Source organism: Labrus bergylta, chromosome 2 (genome assembly GCF_963930695.1).
Source record: "Labrus bergylta chromosome 2, fLabBer1.1, whole genome shotgun sequence".
NCBI classification, from domain to species: domain Eukaryota; kingdom Metazoa; phylum Chordata; class Actinopteri; order Labriformes; family Labridae; genus Labrus; species Labrus bergylta.
The window spans coordinates 30,299,505-30,321,536 of record NC_089196.1 but is presented as its reverse complement, the minus strand read 5'-3'; the positions used below and the strand labels follow the sequence as shown (position 1 = coordinate 30,321,536).

Genomic DNA, 22,032 nt, shown 5'->3' with positions numbered 1-22,032 from the left:
ATATGGTGTGCCACAGGGCTCAACATTGGGTCCACTTTGTTTTTATGATTATAATGAACCACCTATCTTCTATACCTGTCAATATCTTCTTGATGCTGATGAAACTGTTATAAATAACCTTTTCACCAATGTTACTTCTCTCCAAGAGTCTTTATTTTACAATTTTTTTTTTTCATCAAATAAACTTCTTCTCAACAAAACAAATTCCTATGGATTGATATTTGGTACAATAAAAACTTGAATCCAAACCTAATCCCATTGTACACAAGTACATGTAAAGATGGTACTCTTCTACATAAGGTTGAAAAACACATCTATCTTGGTGTTTCTCTTGACTCAGAACTCTTACTCAACTATCATACTGATTATGTCCTCCTGACCTAAGTCAGCTGGACAAAATGAATCTAAATCAGACATTGTTCATCTTAACAAAACATATAGTACAATGCAGATGTGCAGGTTTTCCTTTCATTTTCAGTTTATGATGCACTTACACCAATTTTAATTTATCCTTCATCTAGAATGGATTATGTACCCTTTACTAAAAATGATCACTTCCCGTTTTTCATATCATATCATTGCTGTTAATGTTAATAGTAGATGATCAATTGATTATCATACATGCACTGCTAGCATGCATACCTTTGCCATTATACCATGTCAGCCATAAATCAGTTTTGTTAGTTGTTTTTGTTGCTCTGCTTGTCTCTATCTTTTTCTTTCTGTCTCTCTCTTCAAACCTCACACAGTTCGGCAGATGGATGTTCAACATAAGTTTGGTCTTGAGATAACATTTGTTATGAAATGGGGCCATACAAATAACGATTGATGGATTGATTGATTGATTTCATTTTTATTGTTAATTTGTTGTCAATTTTGATGTCCTGTTGTAGCCTAAATGTGTTTTCTGTTGGGAGTCTATTGAGAACAAAATTGTACATCTCAGGGTGTTATCCTGATATGTAAAGATAGACACCTAAAGCCACTTTTTAATTTCAGTATTTATACAGTTCTGGTTACTTTATTCCTCTTGTTTCTTATCCATCGTTGCACTACGGTCACTTTATTTATCTAATTTTTACCTTTACAGTTATATTGTTTATATTAATTCTGTTGTTCCATTATTCACCATGCACCTTATAACTTATCATTTAGTATTTGCCTACTTGCACATAGCTCTGTATATATATATTTATTTCTCGTTTACTGCACATAGTTCTGTTTACATCTGGTCACTACTGCACATAGTTATGGTTACATCTGTTTACATCTGTTAGTCCGATCACTGTCCACTTATATCTACTCTTTTATATTTTGTATTTTTAAGTTAAGTTTAAGCTTTAAGTTGTATTTAAATTGTATTTTTATTTTTTTAAAATGTATTTTGTCGTGGTAGCCAGAAAAGCAACAATAAATCCAAGAGTACATCAGACTTTTATTTCGAAGGAGAAAAAAAAGCTCTCGGTTACTTCCGGCCCCACGTCACGTGACCTCCCCCTCGCCTAGAAACGAGAAAGCGTCGTTTCATGGTCGCTACGGAGAGAGGGATGGGTCCGTTGACTTACAAAAAAAAGACACTTGTGTGCACTTTCCCCCGGTGTTTGGACAACTAACCACCATGGCAGTTTGTTGGAAATACTTTTCGGTTGTTTCGAATACGACTCTGCTACATTTTCCCGGTCGTGTTTTCTCATTTATCTTGGCATGTCGGATAAAGATTAGTTAGCATGCTACTGAGCTAGCATCGCCGCCTCAGCGTCACACAGCCACACCACACCTGCCTGTGACAGGTAAGAAATCTCGTCCCACTTTATCCCCCAGAACTGGAAACTTGCAACCTGCATCCTTTCTGGAATTGTTCGGGGCCGTAATTACGCTTAAATTCTTTGTTTTCGCCGTCGTGTAATGATCCGCCAACTCGGTTCATAACAGGTGTTTTCGAGCGACTAATTAGTTGTGACAGTAAAGATGCGGCTCTAATAGGATTTGAACCCTCTCCTTCCTGTCGGTTTGTTTGAGGAGTACGCTTGGATAACGAGGGGGGAGCTTAGTTGTGTGTGTGTGTGTGTGTGTGTGTGTAACAGAGAGAAAGTAGTGTTTGCGTGAGGACGGTTTAATCTCTGTTGTCTCTGACTCTTATGTAAGATATTTAATAGCAAGAGGCTTAATTGGGATGTTTACCAAATAGTGCAAAACACCGTTACTGCCAGGGAGTGGACATTAGAAGATAAACTCTTAACCATGTATATAACATAATACCTTTCAGCAGATAAAGCTTTCTCTTTATAAAACAAACATAAACTGATAAAACATGAGAAAAAATGAATAAATAAATAAATAAAAAAATAAATTGATTAGATTTTTAACTTCTTTCTACAATATTCCTGTTACCTAAACATGGACAACTTTTTTACATTTTTTTCTACTCACCCAGAAATTGTCTCTCATTTATTCTGGCTAAAAGACTGTGGCAAGAGATTTCAATGTTTATCAGTTTTACACTAATGGAAGATTTTGCTTTAATGTACAAGCACGTTTGTTTAAAAAAACAAACAAACAAACAAACAAAAACTACAACAGGGACATTCAGAAAAAGATTTCATATTCCTAAATGCAAGTTTGTGATCAAAAGTCCTTAATTTACATTTTTTTTTAAAGATTGAATGGAGAGTGTTTACTATCTAAACTTTTTCAAACACTCCTGCAATAACACAGCTTTCAAAACTATGAAAGACTGTATTTTATTAAATCTATTTGTTTAAATTACCAGCTGTTTTCTTTGTAATAGCTCTGTGTGTTTTCATTACAATACAGTAATCAAGTTATTTATTTATTCATTTTTATTATGTTTATTTATTTGTGTTGTTTTATAATGTATGTGCGGGTTGTCCTTCCCTTGGCATTCTCCATGCTTGTACCTTGTACTAGTGCCCAATAAAGTTTTAAAAACACCCTGCACACTTATGCCAGATATTCCAGATATTTCATAGCAAGAGACTTAATCTGGATGTTTGTCAAATACCACCACCTTAAATAGTAGAAATACAGAAATACTTCTCCAGTTTTAAAAAAGAGATAATCTATACAAAACTGAATATTTTATTGGGATAAGTACTGAGTGTAGAATTTATTTAAAGAAAAAAAAATTGTTCTTCATGCTCGGACTGCATTGTCCACACACATCAGTCATTTACTTGATCATTTGTCAAGTCTAAGTCCTTATTATAACTAAAAAACGTCATCCAGATATTCTCAAATATCTGCTGTTTTGTCTTCAGCATGTAAGTTATCCTCTCTAATGGAAGGCTTTAAGCTTTATTTCTTGAGTTAAACCAAACACGTCACAAACAGTCCAGACAAGAAAAGGCAGGAGAAAAAAGGAAAAGAAGTGAACAGTAAATGGGTTACACTGAAGTAGAATAGTCTGTGGTTCCTCAGAGACCCATCTTAAAACTCCTGAGGTCCTTTTAGTCTATGAGTTTCTTGGAAAAGTTTTCCAAAATGAATTACATGGATGACAAAGACATCGCTTCAGGGTACAATAAGATTTCAAGTTCTTCCAATTTCTTTAACTTTGTTTGAAGGCGTGTCACAGAGAAGATGTCGTTTGTTTCATACTGTACGTTCCCTGTCCTCTCTCTTTCCAGTCAGAGACCGTTACAGATTTATTTTCTGCCTTTTGCTTTTCTGCTACCAACTAAAAGTATTTGTGATAAATAATGATAAGGTACATTTCCCCCCAAATGTTTTTTTTTTTTTGTCCTGGTTTTGATTGTATTTCTCGCTGTGTGTGAATGTGGCTGCAGGTTCCCGGCAGAAATGGGCAAACTACAGAGCAAGTTTCGAAAGAGGTCTGAGCTCTACAGGTGAGATGTGCGCATCAATTCAACAGCTTGTCTTTATCTGCACTTCTGACTAACTAAGGTAGAATTTGGTTCACACTAAATTAATCCTGGTAATCCTGGAAAATAAAGAAAAACATATTTTGCGCTTTGATGAGTTTAAACCCATTATTTTGGGACTAGAAGATGACATATATTTTATGTGTTATAAGTAGTACAGTTAATATATTTATCTGGGAAGTGTAATTACAAAAGACTGCAATGAGTTACCCTTTCCAGCATTTATTCACAAAACTAAACTCAGATATTCAAATATTTCAAATTAAAAAAATGACTGAATATGTTCCAATTTAAGCTTTTCTTATACTCTGTTTTTTTTGTGTGTTCAGGGCATCTCAGGGGGAGAAGTCAGATAGTATGTTTGACAGTCAGGTGGTGAATTATGAACCTGCCCATCAAGGCTCTGTCAACACTGTCACCAATCTCAGCCCGGATCTTTGTGTTTCCGGTGGGAGTGACCAGGTACCATCATTTTTATTCACTGCTTGGAGGTTGCTTCAATTTAACACAAATGTGATGTTTCTTTCTCTGTTTATAGAACATCATGTAATGAATTGAAAATGTGTAATAGATTCTAGATAATTTATATAGATGGCGAGTAGAAGAGAGAGTCTTATTTTTATTTGGGAAATAAAGGAACGTTGATGGATCATATTAAACAGGATAAAAAGCTCAACAACTGAATAAAGATTGTCAAGTATTTTATTTACGTGTGTGTGTGTGTGTGTGTGTGTGTGTGTGTGTGTGTGTGTATTCCTGTAGGCTGTGGTTTTGTACGACTGGAAACAAGGCCGGCTGTGTCAGTCCTTCCAAGGTCACAACCGAGAGGTTACCAAGGTAACATCAATATTCTCTGTGCACAAATTGATAAAGGCGTGACCATGTTTGAAGTACAAACATCATGTGGTGTTTTTCTCCTTCTTACTCTGCCTCCATGTGTTCTCCAGGTGTTGTGTTATCCAGGTAGTACGTGGATCTTCAGTGCCTCACGGGACAAAACCGTACTGATGTGGGACCTAAACCAGGGGGACGATCCTATTCAAGAATTTTGTGGCCATGAGTTAGTGGTCAATGGAATAGCTGTCAGCCCAGGTACACACACTCACACACTCACACACACACACACACACACACACACACACACAATTATTTTTTGTATGCAGAGTAGATGAGAGAAAAGTTAAAATATGTATGTTATTTTATTTTCTTATTTTATATCTATGTGCAGATAGCATCTTATTAATGTCAAAGAATCGCTGCTCTCAAAACATTTCATTGCTTTGGATAAAAATTGTCTGCTAAGTGAATTGTAAAATATTTCAAAAACTCTAAATCATCTGCACTCTAATATCTCTGTGTATATCGTCTGCGAGTCTTTGCAGGATAAAACAATCTTGATCTATATTAAAGGTTTATTTGGGGCTTTCTATGCCTTTATTTAGAGATGGAATAGTTGATAGAGTCAGAAGCAGGGGAGAGAGAGGAATGACTTGCGGAAAAAGGAGCCAGAGGTCGGATTCAAACCCGGGCCTCCCGCTTGGAGAACTAGCCTCTGTACATGGGGCGCACCAATAAGTGTCTATATTATTTATCCTGATCTGTTGTTGTGTGTGATGCCAGTCGTCGCTGTGGAGACGCTGGTATAGCTGTCTTTAAAAACACTGGGGGTGTTTAGTTAATTAGTTAGTTTGTTCTTATTTTAATGGACTTTTAAGAGCTTCTCTGTTCAAAGTGATCCAGAAACTTTATGCACACTTTTTTTTAAGTTCTGCACTTGACATGTGGATTGGATTTTATGTTTGGTTCCCAGAAGGGAGGAAGCTGTGTACGGGCTCTCGTGACAACTGGATGTGCCTGTGGGATATAGAGTCTGCGAAATGTGAACAGAGACACAACATTTCTCGAAACCTGGTGAGAATGACCGCATGTTTTTTCTCTTAGCGCACCAGAACCTTGTTGAATGACTTGGGTATGGAGCTGAGTATGTCAGAACAACATTTCCTCTGACTGGTCTAACTTGGGCTTAAAATGTTCCACTTTCCTGTTTCCTCTGACCAGGTAACTCATGTTTGTTGGGTGCCAGGTAGCTCCTCTGTTGTCCAAACCTCTGAAGATAAGACCATAAGGTAAAAACATTCAGGTTGTTTGTGCTTGGTACATGTGACATATGTTGACGCTTCTACTTAGAAACATTAAAAACAAACAAGTTGTTGTTGCATGATGCGACACAGCTGTTTTCGTACAATGAAAAGCAGATGTGGAATTATTATTATTTTTTTTAAGGATGCAGGGTCATCACTACAATTAATATCAAAGTTCAATAGAGAGGTCATTCACAACTGATATCAGCATCTCTCCTGGGTGATCTGATCTAAGTGGACAGCCTTGAATACGAGCACACTTTGCATCAACACAGAGCCTGATTTTAAAACAAAAGAACATTAAATGATGATACAAAAAACAAGAAGACAACAAATAGTTGCAAAGGTAGAGGCTGCACTCTGTCACACAAACATTGCACAAGCTGCACAGCGGAGTGCATGATTACAGACTGAAGCCATGACGTGATGTAAAAACCTTGTTTAATTCTTTGAAGCCTGGTGTTCCTGGTGTTTCGGTTCTGCAGTTCATCTTTGAATTGAAATGACAGCACGGCAGACTGGGATCTTTGTCTACAGAGGGAAAAAATGAAGAAAAAATTAAAAGGTTCTGTGTCATCAACACAGATCCATAAACTCTTATAAACCAATCGCTTGATGTTCAGCTCTCCTTGTGTCATTCACAACATGTGGAGAGTACTGGAAAACACCTGGAAAATCAGAGAAAAAGTAAAATGTCATGGAAAATCACGTGTTGTCCTGGTTAACCTTTTAATTTGCTAGCATTGTCTCTTCAAATATAATACTGTGTTGTTAAGGGTAAATAATGGATCATAACATGATATTAAATGTTTAACCGTTGAAGCGGTAGCTCACAGTGGGTGTGATTCACCTTGTTAAAGACTACACTTAATATTGGTGTGTCACGATCACGGACTGTCATGTCGGCTCGATCATCGCTGGAAATGATCTCTGGAAAAGAGTGGGAACCCTGGGACATATCGCACCTTCTATATAGTAAGAGCGAGTGTATGAACACACACATCGAGTGATAGGATCTCAGTCCATCCTCAGGATCTATTGTGATGTGTTTGTACTTGAATTTAAGGCTGTCCACTTGTGATCCGATCCCTCAAGATCGATGTTGATACCAGGTTTACAAAGTATCAGAGACAGTGACGTCTGAATGAGCTACAAGTGTAGAAAGATACCGGTTACAATCGTCCAAATATCTATATCCTCAGAGAATGATGGATTAATTCAGTTACTGATCCGTCTATCAGTCTTCGGTGAGTTGAAACATGTTGGACTGGAAACTTGTATCACCTAGTTTCTGCTCTGTAGCACTGTCCTTCTTGCTGAACCACCATCATCTCCAAACCTTTTATTTTTTAACCTTTTTTTTTAACCAATTATTATTGTAGTGGCTATCTTTCCAAAAACAACAAAAAAAATCCAAATAAACTAATATCAAACATAATCAAATGACCACTGATGCACCATGGGGGATGTGATGTACGCAGGCAAAATAAGTCCAATGTCCATGCAAGAGATCTGCAGGTTTTTTGGTGGTTTATTTAAAGAAAGCAAACAAAAGAACAAAGAAAATCTTGGCTCCTGCTGCCTCTCTTGCGCCATAGGCCCACCCAGGTGCATGCTGGTCCTCTACCTGCCTCTTACTTAAATAACCTCTGGTGCCCACAGTGTTACCAAAATACCTAAAAAAATACTAATGCAAATCTAAATTTACTAAACAAATAACTAGCAAAATAAAATATTACCCAAAATCTATTCTAAATAAAGAAATGTGTAGAATAATTAAATAAACAACAACACCCAAATATTAATAAACTAAATACCAAAACTCATTCTAACAACAATTAAATAGCTCCAACACTTATACTGGAGGTTGTATTTATTATTGAGATTGTACCTCTCCTATGATATCAGGGCGTTTTCTTTCTTTTCTTTATGCTGGGAGCATTACAAAGAACATTTCTCTTTAACTGAAACATCATAAATCGGCAAATGTAAATAATTGTATTGTTATTTTAGATAATGAACTTGCAGGCTGACGTGGTTGAAGATATCAGATTCTGTTAGTCCGACTTTGTGTTATCAATTTATCATCATTAATCCTCCTTATCTTAGAGCAGTTTTAATCCAGCTGACTTAAATACAGCCGTGTGTGGACAGTGAGGATGAAAGTGTTTCAATGTTCTTGAGTGTATTTCTGTGACACTGTGTGTGTGCGTGCGTGCGCAGGGTTTGGGACAGTCGGGCGTGGCAGGTGACCAACACTTTTCCAGCCAAGCAATACATCCAGACCCACTGTGACGTTTCTCCAAATGGAAACTACCTGGTGTCCAGCAGCAACGGCTTCGGAGGCCAAGGCTGTGAAGCCACGGTGAGTAACCCCGGAGGCGTTTGTGTGCTTGCTGTACAGATGGTTAGTGGATTAGGCTGTCTGCATGGCGTCGGTTCTATTTTAAGACATCTACCTTTCTTTAAAGTCTGATATCTGTATGCATATTTTAATCCCCATTGTCATTCAAGTTATCATTGAACTGATAAACTACATTTTGTAGATTTTGGGGGGAAAAATGGATACAGCATAGTATCGAGATATTATATTGTGTCATGGCGGCAAAGTATCGATATTTTTATTATATTTTAAATATTCTTTTTTAATTATTCTTTTTTAATTTACTGCTGAAGAGGTTGCACAATCATGACTTGATCGTCAATACAAAGCTACATTTTTTTTTTGCCAAATCTCAGTCACGTTCCAGCCCCGACCTTAGCCGTTCAGTTGCATATCTGTTTCATGAAGTTTCATATTTGAGGTCTTTTCATTTGTGATATTGATGAGATTATGATTTCAGAATCCCCCCCCCCCCCCAGCTTTGTAGCATTGTTTGCTGTAAGTGATCATTTGTTCTTAGCTGAGTCGTATTTGTGTTTGTTTTTTTTAGCTGTGGGACCTGCGTCAGCCCGGCTGTAAAGTTGTGGAGTACAGAGGTCACATCCAGACCACCGCCTGCTGTGTGTTCCTGCCTACGCCCCCTGGTGGCACAGCTCAGGTCGCAACATCCTCCCATGACGGATCCATCAAAATCTGGGATCAGAACTCGGCAGGTAACAACTACTCATGAAATGTTTATTTACTGAAACACACACCAGGGTTTGTATACAAACTGTGTTTCCTCTGTCCTCCGTTCAGTCTGTTTAGGGACGTTAGCTCTGGATGGTGCTGGACCTCTGGTTGCTCTCGCTCCCACTGACTCCACCGGTCTGCTCTGTGCCAGCTTCAGCGCCGGCCTCCACCACATCCAGGTAGGCCCGGGATCAAACCAGGCTCAGGGTTCTGGAGCAGGTTCGGGCGGAGCTGGTGGCCTGGACATAAAAGTTTTGGCTCGTTTCTGACCCCCAGAGAAGAGCCTGGAGCAACTTGTTCCCCTTCAATTTGAACATCCAGGGACTCAACAAGCAGCAGGGCTTGATACTCCACAGATAAGATGTCTATTACTTTTTATTTTTGCTACAATTGTTCAATAATCATGTATGCTACTAGACCGCCATACAGTGAAGAATGACTGCAGAGATCAGGAGGATAATGGTGTGCCTGGACAGAGCAGGTTTGTTGTCGTCACTGAACCACGTTGATGCCCATCATAGCTGCTCTCCTCGTGCTGTGGAGCCCTTTTCACACATGCACTCCAAAATCAATTATTGCAAATTTCAGCAACTCATCTTTCAGAGTTACTCATCTACACATGACCCTCACATGTGAGAGACTTTCTCTGTCGGAAAGGTCGGAGGCATGACACGACATAAAAAGGACGCTGCAGAAACATCGCCATGTCATTTTTTTTTTTACAATGTTTCCAAGATGGCGGATGGATGAAGCAAAAGATTCTTGTCAGTTTTTGCCTTTGTATCGATGCTAGGTGCAACGAAATGCGCTGGTGTTGCTGCGACCTCTCACTCGCTGTGATTTTTACCTGAATGTAACTTGCTGCTTTCGCACATCAACTCACCCTGAAGTCTTGCTGAATTTTCACTTTGGATCTGGCAAGACCATATTTGGATGAAGTCTTGAAGCTCACCCTGAAAACGTTGTTAGATATTTTCAGGAGTTTGCGTGCAAAGGGGCGTCGGTCACATGAACTACAAACTGATGAGACTTTAAACAACGACGATCATGTTCCTGATTCTGGATCAAGACAGAGTTCCCTTGGATTGTTTTCTTTGTGTTTGGAAACACTCTTAGAGCTGAAAAAATAAAGTAAGGAGCCATATGGTCAGGTGTTACTTATCATACTGACATGAGTATGAGTATTATGAGTATGTTCTTAGATGTCCTGGATAAAATTGAATAGGTGCAGTCAGACTGGACTGTTGTTTAAAAGTTGTTTTCATCACTTAAACAGAAGACGAGTGAGGAAGAGTATGCTGCGTTCGATTGCAAGTCGGAAGTCGATAATTCCATGTTGGTTTTTTCCGACTTCTGATCTGAGCAATAAATGGACCAACAGGTCATCCTGTTTACCTGTTACAGTGTGCTCAGTCATATTAATGGCTCAGTCTACATCTTGTTCAAGTTTCCGATTTTGGAGTTTGGACTTGAACGGCCGTTACAAGTCGGAGGTTGTTTTTTCCCATGTTCTGAGTACAATGGAACGCAGCACTAGAAAAGTAATGTACACAGTTTATTTGCAGGTACTGTAGCTTTAACATGTCACGTGTTAGACCCAAAGCACCAGAGACCAACATCAAACGAATGAGTTTACACACTTAGAATTCAGTGGTTATGTTTTTTTTAAAGATACAGCTTGTTTTGTTTTTAAACTGACGCTGACGTTAGCTGAAGCCTAGCGCCCGCAAGTCCAATATATTTCAATTTGAAAAAACACTATGCAAAAGATTGAGTATTTCCCTTTTTAAATGAAACATTGTTACATTGTTACAAAAAATGGAATAAAAAAGTGTAACATCAAAACATGCTTCTAATTAGTTATTTGTTTTTTTTCAAAGTGGTCACTTAGTTAAATCTACTCGCACAACTTTGTTTGAAACAACGTTCAGACTTGTTTTTGCTCAGCGAGAAAATAAAAAAATCTGAAGCCTCCGCTCACCTCCAGCAGCACATCTCCAACCCCTCTCCACTCACATGAAGGAGTTATGAATTAGAGCGCAACATAATTAATATCGCCACCTAGTGCCAACAAAGTGCATGTTTGAGTGTCGTCATATTTTCTAAAAACTACAAACTAAAACGTCTTAACAGTTTCTCCTTCCAATACTAAAGAAAGTCATCCATATGGACATCATTTTGTCTGAAAGCAGAACTAAAGATTGATTGATTAAATTAGTTCTGCAGCATTTCTGTGCTTTATCTGTTGACCGATACGGTGACACGTCAGTCGTGTCCTCACTTGTTTAAACTTTAATAGTTCTGAATACCTAAAAAATAAATCACAGACAAGTCAAAGCATCTTCATGAAAAAGTACGAGACATTTTCATACTGTGGTGTTTAATTTATTCAAATCTGGACCTCATTTTCACTTTGACCACAGAAAAAAATAAATTGAGAGGTTATGATAAACTCCTCAGACACACAACTCATCCTCAGTCAGACGACAGCAGGCAGAACAGTTTGGTGTTTACCACGTCACAGAACAATTTGGATTAAAAAAAGATGTAAAAAAAAATGTAAACTGATTGAAAAGAATCAACATTTACTCAAGACAAAGAAGATAAAACATAATTGGCACAGCATGTTATAAAATAAGCAGGCTACATGAAATATTAGGAAGAAGTAGCAGACAGTACATGAGATTTATGGAATGACAAGAGAAGAAACCAACAGAAACATCTATTTACATCTTTCATCATCTAAGTGGTGATGGACAGTCGTATACAAAGTCTCCTCTACGAGATGAAGCTGCTGTCTATCTCACTAACGGACCTTTTTGCAGAGTTAGACATCTTTAATATTTACAAAAGAAGGAGAGAACTTGTGCAGTTTGAAGAGAAAAAGTTTCATTTCTTGTTCCTTGAATTACAAAGAGGATTTTTACTACACAGTCTACATCTTCATAAATCATGTGCTGTCATTAAACATACACAAGTCATTGGTTACACATCGTAACCCAACACGACAAGACACCAGGATCAAAATCGTCTTTTTAGTCCGCTTTACCTCGGAAAATTAAGTTTGAAAAACCCCACATTTTATTGTGTTTTTTAAACGCGCCAGAAATCACTCAATCGACAAAAGTCAGAGGGTCTGGTCCTGTTTAGAGACGCCCCGATGCATCGGATCAACATCGCTATCAGCTGATGACAGACATCGGTAAATAAAAGTGTCATAAGCCGCCGCAGTAGCCGATGTTTGTTTGTTTGTTTGTTGTGCCAAATCAATTTAATACTGACATCTAGTTCACTTAACTGCTGGTTCAGAGAAGAGGTTTTTTTACTGTTGAACAAACTGACTCTTTTTCATTGTCAAACATGAGAGAAAATGTTGCATTGTGGGAGTCTTAACCTAAAAGATGTAATGAAACAAACATCGGTGATCGGCTAAATTGTTATTTCAAACATCGGTATCTGCCCCGATTTTCCAAATCGGTGCATCTCTAGTCGTTTCATCTTCCAATAGGGTTACGATGATACCATAATTAAAACTTTGATACTAGTAAAAATATGACATCTTTTGATACCATGGCAACAAAAACAGAAGTCCTAGATACTCAACATTTGGTATTTTCTTGTTTTCTAAATTGCCAGTAAACTCCTTCACTCTGTCTAATTGGCAAAAATACATCGACAACATTGGATTTCCAAAATGTTGCCAATGTATTTGTGCAATTTAGACATCGCTCTCTCTCCTCGGGTTAAAAATGAGACTGGATGGGGCGCTGGTGGTCAGGCGGTTAGTGCGCATGCCGCATGTACGGAGGCTTAGTCCTCGAGAGCGGGCTGTCCCGGGTTTGAATCTCCCCGGTTTCTCGCTCTGTCCACTGTCCTATCTCTAGAATAAAGACATTAAAAAAAAACCCAAACATAAATCTTAAAACATTCCACTGAATATCTGTAATTTTTTCTTAAACCTTCAGTACATTTTGATCATATCGATGAGTAAAATAACAGAGATGATATTGTTTTACATGCCGTGGTATCAAAGTTCTGAACACTTTGACATCCTCTCTTTGTAAAGTGAACAAACACTCGTACAGGTGTAAAAATGTGTTCTGTAGTCATCAGTGCAATAGAGATGATTTATAACACAACTGGAACATAATCCTTCACACATCACATGTTGGCTGGTTTCTGCAGTCAAACACATGTATACAATTCAACATAACGTTACAGACATTTAAACATAGCATGCAGGAAACACCCGGATAACTGCGGCTAATAAACCAGGTGTGTTTCTTCTAAAACAAGTGACACTATGATGAACCAGTACTCAAGTATTGAAATGTCTCTGTTGTATTTAGTCGTTACCAAGCCTTCATTTAAAGATAACTGTGAAAAGCACAATTAAAAACGACTCATGAGAATATCTGAGAATCCAGATACATCAGATAACAGATACAAATGTCATTTTCTGGACATTTCACCCTTAATAGTGTGAAAAACGGGGTAAAAAATGTATCTCCCACAGAGAAGCTTGTCACTTTGAGTGTTAATCGTATAAATACTGGTTTTGTTTCTTTGGCCTCAGTAGTGTCGAAAACTAAAAAGAGCCTTCAACATTCAACACGTCTTGATTTTCTCATCAGACGCTGAAAGCAACATTTGCTCCCCCTCTTCAAATACCTGCACAGCATAAGGTTCGTCTGTATCAAAACATGTATAATAATAATAATGTGTGATACAGAATACGAAGAGAGACAAAAACAGGAGCATGGCAGGAAAGGTCCCAGTGTTTTAAGACGATGCATTATGACAAACATTAAAAAAGAGGCAGAAACAAAAACTCCCATCAAACCAAAAAGCTGCAGTGTGGTGGATACAGTGATGCACACTAAGTAGGTTTTGTAACAATGCCATGATGTCAAACTCTGATGAAGTGAAAATCCAACGACGCCGATACCTGGTTTTCATTTCACACCATCTAAACTGAAGAGGTCAACATGCTCCAGCCACATTTAAGATCAGCTTTATTAACAAATTAGACCGACCCGTCTCTGAAGGCCAAAGGCTGAAATAAGATAAAGATCTCATTTTCATGAGGCTCGACAAGCATGATTCTCAGTTGATTTTCAACTGTATCCAGTAAATCCAGTATTGAGACGCAGACAGTGATCAGACTAAAGAGAGGTGGATAATTTGCTTGTGTGTGCAAACATCAGTATGTGAAATATATCCAATGCCAATTCAAGCCTCTAGCTTCTCTGTAAAGCCTAGCAGTAATCAAAAGTATCAAAGGTGAAGAAATGCAGGATTCAATCTGCAATATCAACATGATGTGCACCTCTTAATCGACACTGAATGAGACACATTTCAGACCGTTTCTGAAGAGCTGTGAAGTGACTCAAAGAGAGCGAAACATGATCTGAGTTAACGTCTTCATATCTCTTTCCCAATTCCAGATCTGTGTTGGTTGAGTCCCTGAGATATCGCTGCATGTCGACATTTCCTTCTAGGCTGATGGTACTTTTTTTCCATACAGTGCTTTTTTTAGAAATTCAAACACATACACACTCACAATGAAAAAGAGGTCCTGATGTCAAACTATTTGCCACGATTGAAGGATGAATTACTAGAAACAAGCTAGATCTACATGATCATAACATTTTGGATGGAGCAAGGAATAAATAAATCTTACAATGAGCAACTATCTAACATCTTGTGGATTTTTTTACACATGAGAAATACAATGTTTGTGTCCTCTGCATCTTTAACCCAACCCCCCTTTTTTCATCCTTAATAGTTTCAAAATGGAGGAAAAAACAAACCAAAACAAAACGTATGGACGAACCAGTGCAACAATCAGAATCGCCAGGTTATTCACAAGGGTAAGAAACAGAATATGCTTTAAAAACACGCTTTGACAAATTCTTATCAGAACACCAAAAATTCAAGTCCTGACTTTGGAGTTTCTCAAAGAAGCTGAGGCCTGCATTAAGAAAACCCCGGACATCTCTCTGATAACTTTGTTGATGTAACAGAAAGCTTTCAAAGCCGTGAGAAGAAAAAACAAAAGAAGAATAGTTTTGTTGATTTGTGTAAGCTCCGAGAGAACCGTCCACACCTTTTGAGGATTTTTGTTTTCGGTATTCTGTAACTAAAATCAACTAAAGCAGTTAAAAATCCTGTTCTGTAGAGTTGGAAATACCCAGTGGTTGTGTTGCTGCAGATGTGCGTTGGAAACAGCATTCTGACATCAGCTGCAGCTGGTTTTATATTATTACCCCTCCCTCCCCTTTCTTCCTGGATGCCACTCTACTGCTCCCCGCTGCGTTCCAGGCCGTCGATGACGCGGCTCAGCCTGATGTTGAGCAGCCGGATCTGAGTGTCCAGGTGGTCGATTTTCTCTTCAAGTGAACCTGCGCTGCCTCCCCGACGCCAGTACGCTCCCACGGGCCCCGTCATGAAGTACAGGGCCATGATGAAGCACAGTGGCAGCACGGCGCGCTCGGGGTCGCCCTCGAACTTCTGCAGGATGTAGAGGCAGGACAGGGCGAAGAGAAGGACGCGGGCCAGCCAGAAGAAGCGGCCGAAGACGGCGTGCAGCAGGTAAAAGAAACCCCCCAGGAACATGGAGAGGAACCAGTAGGCCAACAGTACGGCGGCGACCAGGAGCAGGGCGCGTGCCGGAGAGTTGGTGAGGGACGTGGGGCTGAAGTAGTGGCTGAGGTTTGAGGCTACAGAGGGAAGAACGAGAGAGGGGAAAGAAAATATTTGAATCTAACAACTTGTGCTTCTTTGTCGTCGCAAGAAATGTCATAAAGCATTTTAAACTTACAGTCAATGCCCATCACATCCAGCAGATCAGACCAGATCTTCCAGATGGTGTCCATAAAAGAATCCACGCCATGCACAAACCTCTCCGTTGTTTTGGAAAAAAACTGTCAGAAAAGAAAATTACAGAGAGAAGGGTCACTCTTTACCATAAACCTATTGTGTATGATTAACAAACACATGTTACTTAATAGAGAAAACAAAACCTGTACTAAAAAGAAATGCTTATCATCAGCAGCATGTTAGACCAGTGGTTCCCAAAGTGGGGGTCGGGCCCCTCTGGGAGGTCGAGAGACCATGAGAGTAAGGTCGCGCGGATGCCTCCCACAAACCAAAATAAATATTCAAAATCATTTTAAACTTCATATTGTACACACTATTGTAAAATATATTTAAAAAGTAGTTCCATTAAAAATAAAAACATAGTCATTAACTGGGATTTTACTGAAATTTAATTAGTATTTAAAAAATAATTAAAATGGAAGTTTGCGATGAATAACAACGTTGAGGTGGAACAGAGGTGACCCCCCCTTCTCCTATTTATTTAATTTCATCACTATTATTTCTAATTTTTTAACTAATTTCCTTTTTTTCCTTCCTTTCTTCTGTTTATTTTATCTAACCTTTTTTATTTATTTATTATATATATATATATATATATATATATATATATATATATATATAAAATAACACATGTTTGCATATCTATGTTATTAATGTTAATTATCCAATCGAAATTTTACATTAAAAAACAAAACAAAAAAACAATAAAAACTGTTAAACAAAAAATGTAAGTTTGCACATAACAGCAACGATTTACGGTAAGTTGTGTGCAGCTATTTACAAATAAAGTGCAAAATGATCTTTCTTGAATGGTGACGTGGATCACTCCATCAGTCCAACACCTGATATGTAAACTACGCTAACATCTGCCCTGATACCGATTTTAGATTTGATCTGTCCCATCTCTTTAATATCACACTGAGGGAACTGTATCGAGTCAGTGGGAATAAAATACACGCTATTGGCTTTCAACTTAACAGACCTTTCTTCAACGCATCATATCTCCAGCACAGCTGTCATAATTTACATCTCAGTGGTTCAGCTCCAAAATATCTGATTCCTTTGGAGGTCGTACAAACAATTCGATCCAAGTCAGGAGAGGGGGGCCTTTAGTTACTGTGGTCTCTCTCTCTGGAACAAACATCCTGCTGACCTGAGGTCCATCAGCTTTTAAAGCTAAACTCAAAACATCAAATAAACATCTATTCTCCCAAGCATGCAAATAATTACTGTGTGTGTGTGTGTGTTGTATGTGCAGTATGTTTTTCTAAATTGATACTCTTGCTTTTTGATTGCTATGTGATGTCTCTTATGTGAATGGGATGTGTTTTTTGTTTGATTTCTTTCTCTTATCCATGTGACAGTTTCTTGTATTCCTGAGTCTTTATCGTTAAAGTAAAGCACATTGAGTTCACCTGTAAGGACACGTGCTTTATAAATACACTTTCTATTCTATTTATGGGGCTCAGATCTGATCTGGCAGCATTTATTAAAAGGCATTAATCAAACATGTATCATACGTGTATAAATCCCATTTGCCACCATGCAAGGTGCATTCAGGACCAGGAAGTCAACATTAAAAAGCCATTCTCAAGACATGTGTTACTACAGGAGGACATGTGTTACTACAGGAGGACATGTGTTACTGCAGGAGGACTGCAGGAGGACATGTGTTACTACAGGAGGACTACAGGAGGACATGTGTTACTGCAGGAGGACTACAGGAGGACATGTGTTACTACAGGAGGACATGTGTTACTGCAGGAGGACATGTGTTACTGCAGGAGGACTACAGGAGGACATGTGTTACTACAGGAGGACATGTGTTACTGCAGGAGGACATGTGTTACTACAGGAGGACTACAGGAGGACATGTGTTACTACAGGAGGACATGTGTTACTGCAGGAGGACATGTGTTACTACAGGAGGACTACAGGAGGACATGTGTTACTGCAGGAGGACATGTGTTACTACAGGAGGACTACAGGAGGACATGTGTTACTGCAGGAGGACATGTGTTACTGCAGGAGGACATGTGTTACTACAGGAGGACTACAGGAGGACATGTGTTACTGCAGGAGGACATGTGTTACTACAGGAGGACATGTGTTACTGCAGGAGGACTACAGGAGGACATGTGTTACTGCAGGAGGACATGTGTTACTGCAGGAGGACATGTGTTACTGCAGGAGGACTACAGGAGGACATGTGTTACTACAGGAGGACTACAGGAGGACATGTGTTACTGCAGGAGGACATGTGTTACTGCAGGAGGACATGTGTTACTGCAGGAGGACTGCAGGAGGACATGTGTTACTACAGGAGGACATGTGTTACTGCAGGAGGACTACAGGAGGACATGTGTTACTACAGGAGGACATGTGTTACTGCAGGAGGACATGTGTTACTACAGGAGGACTACAGGAGGACATGTGTTACTACAGGAGGACCTGTGTTACTACAGGAGGACATGTGTTACTGCAGGAGGACTACAGGAGGACATGTGTTACTACAGGAGGACATGTGTTACTGCAGGAGGACATGTGTTACTGCAGGAGGACTACAGGAGGACATGTGTTACTACAGGAGGACCTGTGTTACTACAGGAGGACTACAGGAGGACATGTGTTACTGCAGGAGGACATGTGTTACTGCAGGAGGACATGTGTTACTACAGGAGGACTACAGGAGGACATGTGTTACTGCAGGAGGACATGTGTTACTACAGGAGGACATGTGTTACTACAGGAGGACCTGTGTTACTACAGGAGGACATGTGTTACTACAGGAGGACTACAGGAGGACATGTGTTACTACAGGAGGACTACAGGAGGACATGTGTTACTACAGGAGGACATGTGTTACTACAGGAGGACATGTGTTACTGCAGGAGGACTACAGGAGGACATGTGTTACTACAGGAGGACTGCAGGAGGACATGTGTTACTACAGGAGGACTACAGGAGGACATGTGTTACTGCAGGAGGACTACAGGAGGACATGTGTTACTACAGGAGGACATGTGTTACTGCAGGAGGACTACAGGAGGACATGTGTTACTACAGGAGGACTACAGGAGGACATGTGTTACTACAGAAGGACATGTGTTACTACAGGAGGACATGTGTTACTACAGGAGGACATGTGTTACTACAGGAGGACTACAGGAGGACATGTGTTACTACAGGAGGACATGTGTTACTACAGGAGGACCTGTGTTACTACAGGAGGACATGTGTTACTACAGGAGGACTACAGGAGGACATGTGTTACTACAGGAGGACTACAGGAGGACATGTGTTACTACAGGAGGACATGTGTTACTACAGGAGGACATGTGTTACTGCAGGAGGACTACAGGAGGACATGTGTTACTACAGGAGGACTGCAGGAGGACATGTGTTACTACAGGAGGACTACAGGAGGACATGTGTTACTGCAGGAGGACTACAGGAGGACATGTGTTACTACAGGAGGACATGTGTTACTACAGGAGGACATGTGTTACTGCAGGAGGACTACAGGAGGACATGTGTTACTACAGGAGGACTACAGGAGGACATGTGTTACTACAGAAGGACATGTGTTACTACAGGAGGACATGTGTTACTACAGGAGGACATGTGTTACTACAGGAGGACTACAGGAGGACATGTGTTACTACAGGAGGACATGTGTTACTACAGGAGGACTACAGGAGGACATGTGTTACTGCAGGAGGACTGCAGGAGGACATGTGTTACTACAGGAGGACTACAGGAGGACATGTGTTACTGCAGGAGGACTACAGGAGGACATGTGTTACTACAGGAGGACCTGTGTTACTACAGGAGGACTACAGGAGGACATGTGTTACTACAGGAGGACATGTGTTACTACAGGAGGACATGTGTTACTGCAGGAGGACATGTGTTACTACAGGAGGACTACAGGAGGACATGTGTTACTGCAGGAGGACTGCAGGAGGACATGTGTTACTACAGGAGGACTACAGGAGGACATGTGTTACTGCAGGAGGACTACAGGAGGACATGTGTTACTACAGGAGGACATGTGTTACTACAGGAGGACATGTGTTACTACAGGAGGACTACAGGAGGACATGTGTTACTACAGGAGGACATGTGTTACTACAGGAGGACTACAGGAGGACATGTGTTACTACAGGAGGACATGTGTTACTACAGGAGGACTACAGGAGGACATGTGTTACTACAGGAGGACTACAGGAGGACATGTGTTACTGCAGGAGGACTACAGGAGGACATGTGTTACTACAGAAGGACATGTGTTACTACAGGAGGACATGTGTTACTACAGGAGGACATGTGTTACTACAGGAGGACATGTGTTACTACAGGAGGACATTTCTTCCCCTCCACTGACTCTTAGTGATGACGTGTGCAGCCTAAAATAACCTCTGGTTTGATTTGGCGGCTACATACAGGAACTAACATTAGATTTTTAAAATACAGGAAGTGCAGCTGGACCAATGAGAGCACAGCACACGCTAACGTGTCAAAAGAAAGAGCAGTTGAATGTGTTTTTTCTGAAACATTTTGGAGAAGTAGTAAACCTAAAGGAACAGCTGTTACGGCCTGGACCACATGAAGCGGACATGATGACATTAGATGCACTTGTGCAATGAATGAAAACTGCACGTTGCACAGCAAAATGATCCATTTTCGACACATTTTCAACAAACTTAATTGTACTGTTTGCGGAAACGCTGCACCACATGACATCATCTGACATTAAAAATGACATAAATGCTAATTTTTCAAAATGGCATCCGAGGAATTGTTGGCCAGGGCCCAGGCGGGCTAGTTCCCTGTTCGCCCTTTGCAAAAACCACAACCCCGCGTTTACCTGTTTCTATACACCGTGACCTCCAGCACTTACTTTGTACAGCCCTCGGATGTTGTCCTCCCCGAAAACATTACTCAGGGTCTGGTAGATCCCGTTGGCCGCTCGTCGGAAGCTGTTCTGGGTGCTCGTCCTGCTCCGCCCCGCTTCGGTTGTGCACAGCAAGGACGCGGACAGCGCCAAGAAAAACACCAAAAACCTGATTCCCTTCATGTTGCCCACGCCTCGAGTTTCCAACACACTGATGTGTATAAAAATGGTAAGCTAAACAGCAAAGTAAAACAGATAGTTAGCTGCCTAAGTGACACCTTGCTGGTGGATGCTACGCTCACTGTGTGATGGTGGAGGTGATGACCGTGTTGCATTCAGGTACGCGTCGTACAATTTAGTTTCTGCTCGCTCTGCAAGAGATGCTCTGTAATGGCTTGCGTGTGGTGCTTTTGAGACAAACTTGAGAAAGGGTCGTGTGAGAAAGGCCGATCAATCCAAAAGACGTCAGAAAGAATTAAAGCTTCTGTATTTGGTATTGTGAGCTGGCTATCGGTAAGCTATATCACCTTGTTTGCTTTAAACTACTCATTTTAAAAGATATAGCCGGTTTGACTGAGAGTTTGAAACATATTAACACGTAAAGTAACACAATTTAATAAGTATACTAAATGTGTATGCATTTATTTATTGGATGGTTCTTTAATCCATTTGGGTCATGCCAATTGCTGACATTTCCGACGATCAGTGAAGGTATCAGCGGTCTTCTTGTGAATTTGAAGCAGGATAAACCTGCCTGAAGGATGCTGCCGCCATCTGGTGGTGAAATGGTGTCACTGGTCTCAGAGTGCTGCAGTGTCGTTTCTAAGTAACTGGAACTGGAAGCATCACTGCTGCTTCATCGTAACGAATGTATTTTCTACTTTCCTGGAAATAAAGCAACAATTTCGTGTTATGCCAAACACATATCCCTGGAGAGCTCCGACTCCATAAATCTGTATCTATAACCAAACAATGACGTCAATTACTTACCAAAACGTATGAATTAATTGCCGTAAATGTACTTTTAACTGCTTGCTGGGCCGCTTTTAAAACCTTAATTCAGTAAAAAAACTAAATGATTCCCTTGTTTGTTTG

At 39.9% G+C, this 22,032-nt stretch overlaps 2 protein-coding genes across 2 annotated transcripts; one reads left to right on the top strand and one right to left on the bottom strand.

Moving 5' to 3' along the window:
- Positions 1-1,493: 1,493 nt before the first annotated feature.
- Positions 1,494-11,003, top strand: wdr31 (WD repeat domain 31). Its single transcript, XM_020656450.3, has 10 exons — positions 1,494-1,790; positions 3,807-3,866; positions 4,232-4,364; positions 4,665-4,739; positions 4,850-4,994; positions 5,713-5,813; positions 5,961-6,028; positions 8,267-8,408; positions 8,977-9,139; positions 9,225-11,003. The coding sequence occupies exons 2-10, from the start codon at positions 3,820-3,822 to the stop codon at positions 9,425-9,427; spliced, it is 1,077 nt and encodes a 358-aa protein (XP_020512106.1). The 5' UTR covers positions 1,494-1,790; positions 3,807-3,819; the 3' UTR covers positions 9,428-11,003.
- Positions 11,004-11,519: 516 nt separating this feature from the next.
- On the bottom strand, positions 11,520-21,676 carry bri3bp (bri3 binding protein). Its single transcript, XM_020656449.3, has 3 exons — positions 20,944-21,676; positions 15,982-16,084; positions 11,520-15,880 (listed from the first exon to the last, which is right to left on the bottom strand). The coding sequence occupies exons 1-3, from the start codon at positions 21,118-21,120 to the stop codon at positions 15,459-15,461; spliced, it is 702 nt and encodes a 233-aa protein (XP_020512105.1). The 5' UTR covers positions 21,121-21,676; the 3' UTR covers positions 11,520-15,458.
- Between the last annotated feature and the right edge of the window lie 356 nt (positions 21,677-22,032).

Excerpts from the sequence above, each read along its gene's own strand:
- wdr31 (XM_020656450.3), top strand. The coding sequence starts at position 3,820 with ATGGGCAAACTACAGAGCAAGTTTCGAAAGAGGTCTGAGCTCTACAG. Across the intron at positions 3,867-4,231 it reads AAGAGGTCTGAGCTCTACAG|GGCATCTCAGGGGGAGAAGT; the intron begins GTGAGATGTGCG and ends TTGTGTGTTCAG. Across the intron at positions 6,029-8,266 it reads TCTGAAGATAAGACCATAAG|GGTTTGGGACAGTCGGGCGT; the intron begins GTAAAAACATTC and ends GTGCGTGCGCAG.
- bri3bp (XM_020656449.3), bottom strand. The coding sequence starts at position 21,120 with ATGAAGGGAATCAGGTTTTTGGTGTTTTTCTTGGCGCTGTCCGCGTCC. Across the intron at positions 16,085-20,943 it reads ACATCCGAGGGCTGTACAAA|TTTTTTTCCAAAACAACGGA; the intron begins GTAAGTGCTGGA and ends CTTTTCTGACAG. Across the intron at positions 15,881-15,981 it reads GGATGTGATGGGCATTGACT|CCTCAAACCTCAGCCACTAC; the intron begins GTAAGTTTAAAA and ends TTCCCTCTGTAG.